An 11,213-nucleotide genomic window follows, 5' to 3' on the forward strand; every position below is an offset into this window, starting at 1 on the left:
TCTCGTGTTGAAGGACTGTAGTTGCGCAACTATAAGTGATGAGGAATGCGTCACAATATAGAGTTAGAGTCGTGGAGGGGATCTACCAGCTCCAAATCAAGCCGCCGCCCCCGAGAACAGAGTACTGCTTACCAGATAAATAACGTTAATCGCAAGGGATTATCTTCTTCGCCCCCGGGCAGCGCGGATAGAAACGTTGACGAATCGCTCCTCCTACACTGAAGTCACCACACCTAGTGGCATCCTCAAATTAACCAGAGCGGTGAAGCCGAGACAGCGTTTACAACCTCGACACAATCAGGCAGGAAACAAAAGCTGCTCTACCGACCGATACGGCCCAGACTCCAATAGAGGTAGATAGACTTAATTCAATTCATCTCAATGCGGCCGACAGAGAAGACTCTACCTAACATATAGCCGATGATGTACGCCAAGTACTTCATAACTTGACTTATCTTCCAAACTAATGCACACGAAAACTAACGTGCAGAGCTGAAATCCCTCCATCGCATGTCCTAAGCCATCACGGCGTCTGGCATACAATTTCGCTACTCCTTCTTCAGACCCGCCATAATCATCTCACCCTTCTTTTGAGCCGACGCCAGGTCACCGACCATGTAGAAGGCAGCCTCGGGCAGGTCATCACATTCACCGTTAAGGATGGCTTTGAACGAGGCGACGGTGTCCTTCAGCTCAACTAGTCTACCCTCGATGCCAGTGAAGACTTCAGCGACAGCGAAAGGTTGGCTCAAGAAGCGCTGGATCTTCCGAGCACGATCGACAGTAAGCTTATCGGCCTCAGACAGTTCGTCAAAACCCAGAATAGCGATGATATCTTGAAGGCTCTTGTACTTCTGCAGGATCTGCTGGACGCGGGTCGCAATGTCATAGTGCTCCTGGCCAACAATACGAGGGTCAAGTAAACGGGAGGTGGAGTCGAGAGGGTCAACGGCGGGATAAATACCTAACTCAGCGATACCACGGGACAAAACAGTGGTGGCGTCTAAGTGAGCGAAAGTAGTGGCGGGGGCAGGATCTGTCAAGTCGTCGGCAGGTACATAGATAGCCTGGACTGAGGTGATAGAGCCCTTTTTGGTGGTGGTAATGCGCTCCTGCAGACCTCCCATGTCAACAGCTAGGGTTGGTTGGTAACCAACCGCAGAGGGGATGCGACCCAGTAAAGCTGAAACTTCGGAACCGGCTTGGGTAAATCGAAAAATGTTGTCGATAAAGAGCAGTACTACGATAGCTGTTGGTCACTAGGATCATGCTGTACGTGTTTCTTGAGATCAAAAGACTCACCATCTTGACCTTCCTGGTCACGGAAGTACTCAGCAACAGTCAGACCGGTGAGAGCAACTCGGGCACGAGCGCCTGGTGGCTCGTTCATCTGACCGAACACTAGGGCAACCTTGGAGTCACCCCCAAGCTGGATGACGGATGTCTTCTGCATCTCGTGGTACAGATCGTTGCCCTCACGTGTGCGCTCACCAACACCGGTGAAGACTGAGTAACCTCCATGGGCCTTGGCAATATTGCTAATCAATTCTTGAATGAAGACAGTCTTACCAACGCCAGCACCACCGAAAAGACCAATCTTTCCACCACGAGCGTAGGGAGCGAGCAGATCCACGACCTTGATACCAGTGACTAGTATTTCGGCAGAGGTGGACTGGTCAGTGAAAGAAGGCGGCTCCGCATGAATAGGTAAGAATGTGTCTGTCTTGATGGGTCCGCGCTCATCGATTGGGTCCCCAGTGACGTTCATGATACGACCCAGTGTGGCACGGCCCACGGGGATGGTAATGGGGGCACCAGTATCTGTTGCCTTAGCGCCACGGACGAGGCCCTCAGTACCTATGACAAGTTATAATTGGGGCCAATTTTGAGGTAGGGAAGGGGAACCGATCAAGCGACTTGGAGTAACGCACCATCCATGGCGATGCAGCGGACCACATTCTGACCGAGATGCTGCTAAAGGTTGAGTTAGCGATATTATGCCCACCAGTTGCCTTCGGTTACTCCACTTACGGCGACTTCGAGCACGAGCTTCTGGCCATTATTGTCCGTCTCAAGAGAGTTCAGGATGGCAGGCAACTTGGCAACATCAAATTTGACTGAGATAAAATTAGCCCGGCAAATCTAATGTGGTAAAGGGCTTGTGTGAGCCAGATCACAAAGTTGTCACTAACCGTCTACGACAGCACCGATGACCTTTGTGAGTTGTTCTCATTAGTAAAACCCGCTCGGCCGGAAGTGTCATTTCCCGACGAACCTGGTGAATCTTGCCACTTCCAGCACCGATGGTAGACGCAAACCGGTCGTTGAAGGAGGTTCGGAGAGACAAAGGCTTGACAGCCAGCCGTCTGCCCATGACTGCGCAGGACCGTTGGGCTAATCTGGAGAAGGAGGACATGCTGTTGCCGAGAAGTTGGAGAGAATTAATATTATGCGTTTCACGTTCGTAAAGGCTATTTCTGCAGTAAATGCGGTACCAGCTGATTGTGTGTTTTCGAGCGTAATCAAGAGTTCCTTTTGATATAGGAAGACCAAAGTGATCTAGCTTGACTAGGAGTCGGCGTCAGGAATGTAGTGGTAGGTAGAAAGTTAGAGTAACGGATAGCGCACAAGAGAACGTCAAGAACCTCATGGTCACCTCCATCATTATTGGCACACATCGTTGCTTCTAATCTGTACGGATTACAGAGGGTGGCGATAAGTATTTGACCGTATCTTGCCGAGTCTAACCTGAGTAGGAGATGTAAAAGGACTGCTGCTATAACGTTCTAACCCAAACTACGAAGGTGGACATACAGTGTAACTAATACATCAGCCTTAGATAACTCTTGCCCTTAAAAACTTAAAGCAGCCGGCTGTGACTAACCGGAACAGGCTAGTGCTTGTTCCCCTTCCCCAAAACAGGTAGGGTGAGGAACGGTGCGCTTTACCGATTCAGAGAGGCCATTAGTTCGTGGCGTCATGCATTAATAAATACTCGGTACTTGTAGGGGAGTTGCCTTCGCCACTCTGTTTCTGTCGATTTACAATCAAATCAAGATCGCACTAGCAAGTAAAATAGTGTAGGCAAACCCGGTCGGAGAGCGCTTCCGAATCAATGATATTCGGCAGTTGAGATAGCCCACTGGGTTGACGGTCAAGAATGATGACCAACTACCGTCTTAAATCCAGCTCCACTAGGCGCAATCGACGGCCATCCTGTAATTGGTTAGGAGGTCAGTAGCTTCCTTACTAGTTAGGTACCTGTCTGCTCTACCTACGTACTTGTCACAGGAGCTTGCTAGCCTCGAGACAGCTTGGGATCGTAAAATAGATTGGCCATCGCGAGTCCTTGGTGCCCGCTAAGGTGGAGTCAGGAGTAAAAAGTCCGATCTATTAAAGCACAAGAGAAACAGGCCCACCCAAAAAAAACCCAAATCTACATCATAGCAATGCAAAACCGAGCTGACAAGAATCCTACCTTGTGCACAAATAAATAAGGTTGCGGCTTGTACCTTAACCTATTAGGAACTGGCGCGATTATCCTATCCCTCTCTTAGAACAGAGACACGTCTATATAGATGAAGGGGCGCTTGTTATCCTAAATATCAGCTTTTATAAGGATAATTAGCCTGCTCTGCGAGGATCATCCCTAGATGGCCAAATGTTAGTTCCAACAAGACCTCAGATACGGCTTACCCTGCATCAAAGAATCCATCTTTTGAGAAGAATCACACGGGAACTCTCATAAGAGGAGGTTCAGCAAAAGTATCGCCCCCGTACGCGTCGCCCAGGCTGCGCTAGTTGATATTGAATTGTGTACAATCAGGTTGGCGTAGTGTCTTGCCATTACTTGAAGCTTTGCCGTGGCGGAAAAATCTACCTGATACTCTACCAGACTTTCTATTCATACACCGTGGCAAATGGAGCAGGAACGCCTACCATGCTGTGATTGGACCATTGTTAAGTCACAGTATTGATGACGTATAAATTTGAGAGTTGAGTGAACGGCAGCTAGCTCTCCGCCCCTCCCTTCCCGGCTGTGCAAACTCGCGTGACTGGTGATATTTGTTTCGCTTGTCCAGCATGTCCTGGAGCATAGGCTACTGCCTAACAGTGTCGTCCGCACATGCCATATCTATTCAAACCAGACAGATCAGGTTTGCTCGCACATTTCTTCTCTAGGCATAGATTTATCAATTATAAAAAATACGGAGGCAGATGCCTAAATCTAAGTTCTTATAGTACACACAGGTCACACGGCAGCACCAAGACACTCGTTCCCTCACTCTCGCGTATCTCGAAGTGGCCCAATGCTATACCAATCCCTGAGGCACTATGGTGATATCCATTACTCTCAGCTCTATGCACGATTCGCGTAGTGGCACTTACACATCTCTTCCATCACCGCCAGGTCAACACTTCCCCGTTGACCCTCGATATGCCTCGACCAACGGTGGCAATCGCTATCCGCCTTCATGCCCGCAGCGTCATCCCGGCTCTAACCCCCCACCGCTTCAGCTGCCTTCTAAGCATCCATCGCAAGTTTACCCGCCCCAGAATAGACACTGCAGCCACGACGAGGATCAGCGACAGAATCAGTATGGTGACTATAACCCGGATGCATACTGTTACTGTCAGAGAGAGCCGCCGCCGAATGGCTACCCACTCGATTATCGCGGCCTCCCCCCAGCTCATCCACCCGTGTCTGTACGAGGCGGATCGCCCACCATGGCACAGCTTCCCCCAAGACGACGCACTTCCATTGCTTGCAGATACTGCAGAAAGCGAAAGGTATATTTACAGACCGCACCCCGCAACTCTTACAAGTGACTAACTCGGGCCAGATACGTTGCAGTGGCTATCAGAGCGTTCCCGGTGGTAAATGTCAGAATTGCGTGAGAATGAATCAGGGGTGTACCTTCCAGCCTGTTTCATCTTCAAGCACTCTCGCCGTTGTCGCGCTCTCTGTTTTGCAGAGCGGCGGCCCGCCTGGCACGCAGCTTTTCAGCGCCTACGACCGCTCTCTCGCGCCAAGCTCGGGCTCCGGCTTGCAGAACTACCAGCCCCGTGATGGCGGTCCTCAATTTGCCCCTGGTTCATGCTATAGTTCACTTAGGCAGTCACCAACGGAGCCATATGCCTGCTACAGTGATCTTAGAGGAGAGGACATCAACCTAGCTGGCAAGCGACTGAGAGATGTTATGGATCGGGACGACGACTGGCGACTACTGGCGCCTCACAGCGCTCATAAAAATAGCACTAGGAGGCGATCACTTGCTGAATTCTCGAGTCTAAGCAGCCCTGGTGCAGGATCACAGTTCTGGTCGCCAAGTGAAACTAGCGGCTCGAGCAGCTCCTCGACTCCAGTTCGCCAACCCGGCGTCCAGGCCGCTCTGGCACCAATTTCGAAAATGAGCTTGAGCTATCTGGTAGATAAGAATGACTATTGATAAGGGCATGATCGAACGCCTGAATCGTCTGCGAGAGGGAGCCAGCCCCCGGCCCGGACACCAAAGAGTCGTTCCGATATCTGGATATCGGCCGTGGCCAAGTTGGACACAAGTGAGATATGACTCAAGCTTCTACATAGTAGGCGCTCGCCATCACATCTGAGGCAGTTGCTCAACCAGACCAGTCTAGGACGGGTCGCTAGCGGAAGCTCGTGTCAGTATTTTCATGACGGACTCCTACAGCCGAGTGGTTGGCTGGATGTGGTGGGCCGAGTTCTAGTACGGCTTGGGGTTGAGCTAGTAAATTTGGTTGCAGAGACAGCATCAGACACGGCCCCGCTCCTAAGACGAGGAAAGACCACATCATGATCAGTGCAGTAGGCAGGGAATTGACTGACACACACCCGCCTAGTTGTCAAATGTACTAGTTTAGGGCTAAGCATAGTCTGAGAACGCTCAGCACTGCAGGACTCCTTGGCCAAATTGAATTCAGTTGTGTATAATATGTATCCTTAAGTCCCGGCTCCTATGAGAAGATTATTTGGCTTGATATCACGATGCAGGAACCCATTGTCGTGAATCTATTGGACTCGAGAAATAGCCTGGTCGGCTATGAGGAGGCGTCTTTATCGAGAACTGCCAGCCGCAATAGTTGAAAAAAATCCTCGGGAGATGGCCCGAGAAGGTCGTGGACCAGGGCATAGTAGTCGCATTCTTGACCAAGCCATCGGACTCGCGGTTTCCGACGCCCTCAGAAAGCACCTTAGTAAAGCTTGCATATGGTGGAAGTGGTTATAGGTAACAACTTCTGGTCTATAAGCTGTAGAAGCTCTTCCTATACGCCTTTAAGCTCTTTGTGAAACTTTTAAAGTATTCCTTGCTTTTTTTGCCTGGTTTGACTGCTGAGCGGTTCGGGATCCTCACGCCGCGCGTTGACGATGACTTTACCTCATTCCTACGCCTTGGAGCAAGGACACCTACCAATACGTCAACCGCGTCAAGCCTCGCAAAATGGAAGAGCGATTTAAACTCTCGTAAGCTAGGTATGGTACGTAGTTTGAATTCTTTCGCTGTTACGACGGCGTGCTGTCGTGATATGCCACAACAAACAATGCAGCACAAGCTGATACAGAAAATACGGCAACTTTGCCCTTCTTCGACTGCACCCTGGCTGCTACTCCAACAGGACGAAGTAGTGGTGTGAGTCTGCACACCACGCAGCCCTTTGACTATTGGATGACTGACAGACCGAACACAGGATGTGGCATACAACTCGGTGAATTGGCAAAACAACAAGGACGTTTGCTCCAACGAACTAGACACAAGTACATACACTCCGTAGCTTCTGGCCTCTTCCTAGCCCGAAGGTCTTATAAAACTAATTTGTACACTTTTTTGCCACATCCCGATTCTGGGTCTGGGCTTGGGCTACCTGCTCGTGAAGATTACTCTCGTTCTTCACGCCGGTCGATTGTTGCTGGTCGCACATACTCATGTCGCCACGTACATCCGAGACGTTGCTAGAAGCAGGCACAGCTGATGATGGATGGGAGATGGTCCTGGGAAGCGGATGCTCCGTACCTGTCTTCACCTCACCAATGTTCGTGGGCTTATGGGCTTGCGAAAGAGCATAATCGCCAGAATCGAAATATGTCCTTTCCTACTCAAGTTATCAAGTCGGCGAGGGAGTCGTAAAACAGAAGAGGTTCTTGAAACGCTAACCTGTAGCTGCCCTCTGAGTAGTGTGCTTCTGGGGAGCCTGTCCCCGTATAACGCGCGAAGACGCGATTCTTTCTTAGCCTGGGAGTTGGTGCTCTGAATTCCCGCCATACTTATGCATATGGGAGGTCCGTAGCCTGGCTTATCTTGATACAACTCCCTTTAGTTTTCTTTAATAGCACAGACAGTATCCCGGGCCTTCGGTTGACTGTGACTGGCACTGTTATTTGCACTGTGCGCGCAGTATCATGGTGGGTGCTCGGCAGCTGTAGGTATCGGCCGGCAGATGGTATCCCAGCTACGTCACTGGTAGAGCCCCGCCCACTGTAGCTTATAAACACAGGTACACAGGAATGCCCATACAACGCGACGGAGCTCAATCCCAGAACTCTTCACACCCACCAACAAACGTCAAAATCAGACTCCTACAAAATGGACGATCTAGATCGGACCTGGCCCGCCTGGAAGTTCGGGTTACAGATTGACGACCAATTCAAAGAACTCCAAGAACTCTACAACACCTTTCCATCAGCAATTCAGAATCCACAGGCGTTCCACCTCGACCTTTTGGAAATCGCCACTAAGGCAACAACCAAGGAGGAGCTTTACAAAGAGCTAGCTATTCGAAAGCAAACACGCTTTCTCGAACTCAATCGTAGCCTCGAATCACTGAGTTGTGAGATCGTGGCCAACCCAGCCTTACTCGCCGTTTCGCAGTGGCATCACGCTGTCCAGATCTTTCGCACAGGATCCCTAGATTCACTGGTCGAATATTTCGCATCCTACCTCACCAGCGTTGACTCACCTATAGCCAAAGACACGCCAGTTCTCGAATGATGCTTGATTTGTATCTGCATAATGCAGGGACCGCTAGCGATTGGCAGCCTGGCCTAACACATGGATTAGTTATAGAGATGTTCCGCTGAGGAATTATTTCCTGAATTAGTAAATGCGGTGAGGAGTCCGCAAGCCTGCTCGTTTTATAAACGGCGACAGACATTTTCTTAAAACCTCTATTGTTTGTATTTGTATACTAGAAGAAAAACTTTCCATCGGTATGTAATATGAAGAGTACCAACAGAAATCACAAAACGCCCACGAAGCCACCCGAACGATAGCGCACCGGCATTGTCGTCGGCCGTCAGCTTCGGTTCATATACGCCGTCCCAGCGATGGCTTGACAGCACTGTCGCCGGCGAGAAAAATATCCAAGAGTCGAAAGAAATCTCGTAAGACAGCGAGTGTAAACGCCGACGGCTATCTTAATGTCTCGCGAGCGGAATTGCGGAGTCCTCGGTAAACGACGGTATCCTACTCGGTCTTGCAGCCATGCATCTGTGCAGGGGATAAAATCGTGATTGCCCCCTTCTCATGCATCGTGCGTTCTGTGCAACATTCTTCGTCTGCTAGCCTCGCCCAAGCAGTCGTACGCTTGGATTACCTTGCTCTTTCGTGACATTGCAGTCTGCCTTTGTCAAGCCACACGCTGAAATAGCCGCCGTAGAGTGGAGTTCGATCTATGATTAGTGGGAGGTTTGCTTGACCATAGCAGCGATGGTGCTTGCCTGGCCACAATTTGTCGACCCTGCGAGGCGTTCGAGCTCGTTAGCACTGCTCGTTGGACCGGCACGTGTTGCTGACTTTGATGCAGATCATCGTCGTCACTAGCCTCGGTGCACCTCTGTATCACACATAGGAGGCCCGAAAACCCAAGAACCCAAGAACCCAACGCCGTTGACTTTGAAACTGCACAGCCCGGGAAAGTTCACCTGCTTAAAGATCTCTAGTATGTCCTTGATACTATGGACAAATCTACGCGCATCCTAAAACCCTGCTAGTGTGGAGTAGTTTGGAAGGCAAGAGGGTAGAGGCACACCTGAGACATGAAAAAGCGATAGCAATGAATTGTCTATGAACCTGCTTGAATGTCGAAGTGATACATGTATTGCAGCCTTCGTTCGAGTAGGTATCTTATGTCCAGACGAAAATAAAGTTAGGCAACAGCCGTGGGGCGCAATAAGCTGGTCAGGCGAAAGGAAAATAAACTAAAGAAAATTAACTGAGTCACACAAGTTTGCATTGACGGGAAGGCTGAGCGCTTGCTGTCATCAATCATTTAGTTGAGGATAGTTGATCACATGGTAGTAATCGCACTTCTCCTGTCGTCATATGCACAAATGCGCAGGCAATGCTTGCGAACAAGGCTGCCCCTAACCTGCAAGCATGTTGTTGTAAACCAGCAAGCTGGCAGGTAGTAGACGTTGTGGCAACGGTGGTTCTTGGCGGTGCTGCTACGAAAACGGCGCCAGGCATACTGCTAAATATTTTACCTGCCGACATCCACCTTTTGGGTACCAGACGTCACTATTTCGCAATGTAGCAGCAGTGCAAGTTACACTGCATTAGGTTGCCATAGCACGCCTACCACCATAACTGGTCCGCGAGCATGCTATTGGGCATTTTCATGGACTTAGTCCGAGAAAATAGCCAATTTAGTGTGGTCAATATGTCTGCGCATCACAATGGCCTGCGGACTAGAATCAATGACGAATACAATATCACTGTAGGCAAATTATGTTGGATTTGCAGTGCTCTAGAATAACGAGGGTCATTATCGCTCCAATAAAATATGCTGTCTGTGACGCTTATGGGCCTGATCATGCTCCGCAACTTGGCCAAATCAGGGAATCGATGATACAGTGCAAGCACAGGACGATAATGCTAATCTGGTCAGTAGTCAACTGCTGTGTGTTCCACTTTGTAACGTCCAGTGTTTGTAATGTTGGCATACTGCCCAACAGGCTTCTGCTTACAGGAGACTCAGGAGAGGTACATCAACAGAACACGCCAGCTAAAATAAACTTCTGGTGGCATTTTTGCTTCATAAATTTTTTCATAGTAATCATCTGACGACAACAAGGCCAAACAATTGCTTCTTGACTGTCAATCACGGGATTTCGACCTTCTCAGTCAACTGTAACATAAGTTTTTCCAATCGGAGCGGGAAGACCTTAGCCTCCGAACTATCGATATTCTAGGCATGGCCCACATGGCTGCCCCTCCGTTACCCGTTGAGGCGAAAAGTAAGTATTCTCAAATACTGTATAATGCCAACCCGATATACCTTTGCATTTCACAACCAGCCAGGAAAAGAGGGCATACCTCCATCACACAACAACATACATTATTAAGCTTCAATAACCCCCTTCATCAGTCCTTCTGTTAATTGATAGAAAGTAAGGCATAGACTCTGTGAGGCAGGAATTTATCATGCCGAGTGCAAAAGCTGAAAACGCTCATAGCAGGTGTGTTCACTATGTCATGGCTTCGTACCTCATGTCTCCACGCTGGTTTCTAACAAAGGTATTTAACAGAAAGGTCGTCATCATTGGAGATGCGGCCTGTGGCAAGACAAGTCTGCTAGACTACTTTAAGTTAGGGGAAGGACTTGCAACAGTAAGCATTCTCTGCTGTACATATGCTCTTATTAACACGTCCGCTGTGACAGAACGGTTCACTATTGGAATGCAAAAGCACATACAACATAGTTCACGCTAGGAACCCTTCAGTCATCGAAAAGTATGCGTCATACTATAAGGTCGACGGCAGACTACTTCAGTTGGCGATATGGGACCCAGGTGCACAGGAGCAATACGAGCGTTACACGTCGCCGGTCTACCTTAACGCACATGCAATTATACTATGCTTCTCAATCTCCGATATAGATTCGCTAGAAAACATTAAACATAGGGTGCGTCTGTTTATACTTCAAGCACAACATATTTACTGACTTATAGTGTATAGTGGATGGAGGAAATTGTGATCTTTTGTGCCGGGATACCGGTCATCCTGGCAGGTCTGAAGAACGATCTCCGATCGAACAAGTTTACTTTGGAAGAAATGAATAAGATGGGACTAGTCACTGAGTTAAGAGGCCAGCTAGTCGCCCTTGAAATAGGGGCAAAGGTATACATAGAATGCTCTAGTCTGAGTGGTGATTGTGAAAGGCCGCTAGTAAGTTGATTCAACTATCTAGTTCCTATG

At 49.2% G+C, this 11,213-nt stretch overlaps 3 protein-coding genes across 3 annotated transcripts; 2 read left to right on the forward strand and 1 right to left on the reverse strand.

Annotated features, from left to right (window-relative positions):
- Positions 1-548: 548 nt before the first annotated feature.
- On the reverse strand, positions 549-2,416 carry ISF_09935 (ATP synthase beta chain precursor; the record flags this gene model as incomplete). The annotated part of the gene is made up of 6 exons (XM_018853534.1): positions 549-1,240; positions 1,303-1,857; positions 1,932-1,974; positions 2,032-2,117; positions 2,193-2,214; positions 2,276-2,416. The coding sequence occupies 6 exons, from the start codon at positions 2,414-2,416 to the stop codon at positions 549-551; spliced, it is 1,539 nt and encodes a 512-aa protein (XP_018699277.1).
- Positions 2,417-4,335: 1,919 nt separating this feature from the next.
- ISF_09936 (Zn(2)-C6 fungal-type DNA-binding domain protein) lies at positions 4,336-5,450 on the forward strand (the record flags this gene model as incomplete). The annotated part of the gene is made up of 2 exons (XM_018853535.1): positions 4,336-4,791; positions 4,845-5,450. 2 exons carry the CDS (start codon positions 4,336-4,338, stop codon positions 5,448-5,450), a joined length of 1,062 nt encoding a protein of 353 aa, XP_018699278.1.
- Positions 5,451-7,601: 2,151 nt separating this feature from the next.
- On the forward strand, positions 7,602-8,006 carry ISF_09937 (hypothetical protein; the record flags this gene model as incomplete). Its single annotated transcript, XM_018853536.1, has 1 exon — positions 7,602-8,006. The coding sequence occupies one exon, from the start codon at positions 7,602-7,604 to the stop codon at positions 8,004-8,006; it is 405 nt and encodes a 134-aa protein (XP_018699279.1).
- Positions 8,007-11,213: the final 3,207 nt, after the last annotated feature.

The sequence above is a fragment of the Cordyceps fumosorosea genome (assembly GCF_001636725.1).
Source record: "Cordyceps fumosorosea ARSEF 2679 chromosome Unknown scaffold_103, whole genome shotgun sequence".
NCBI classification, from domain to species: domain Eukaryota; kingdom Fungi; phylum Ascomycota; class Sordariomycetes; order Hypocreales; family Cordycipitaceae; genus Cordyceps; species Cordyceps fumosorosea.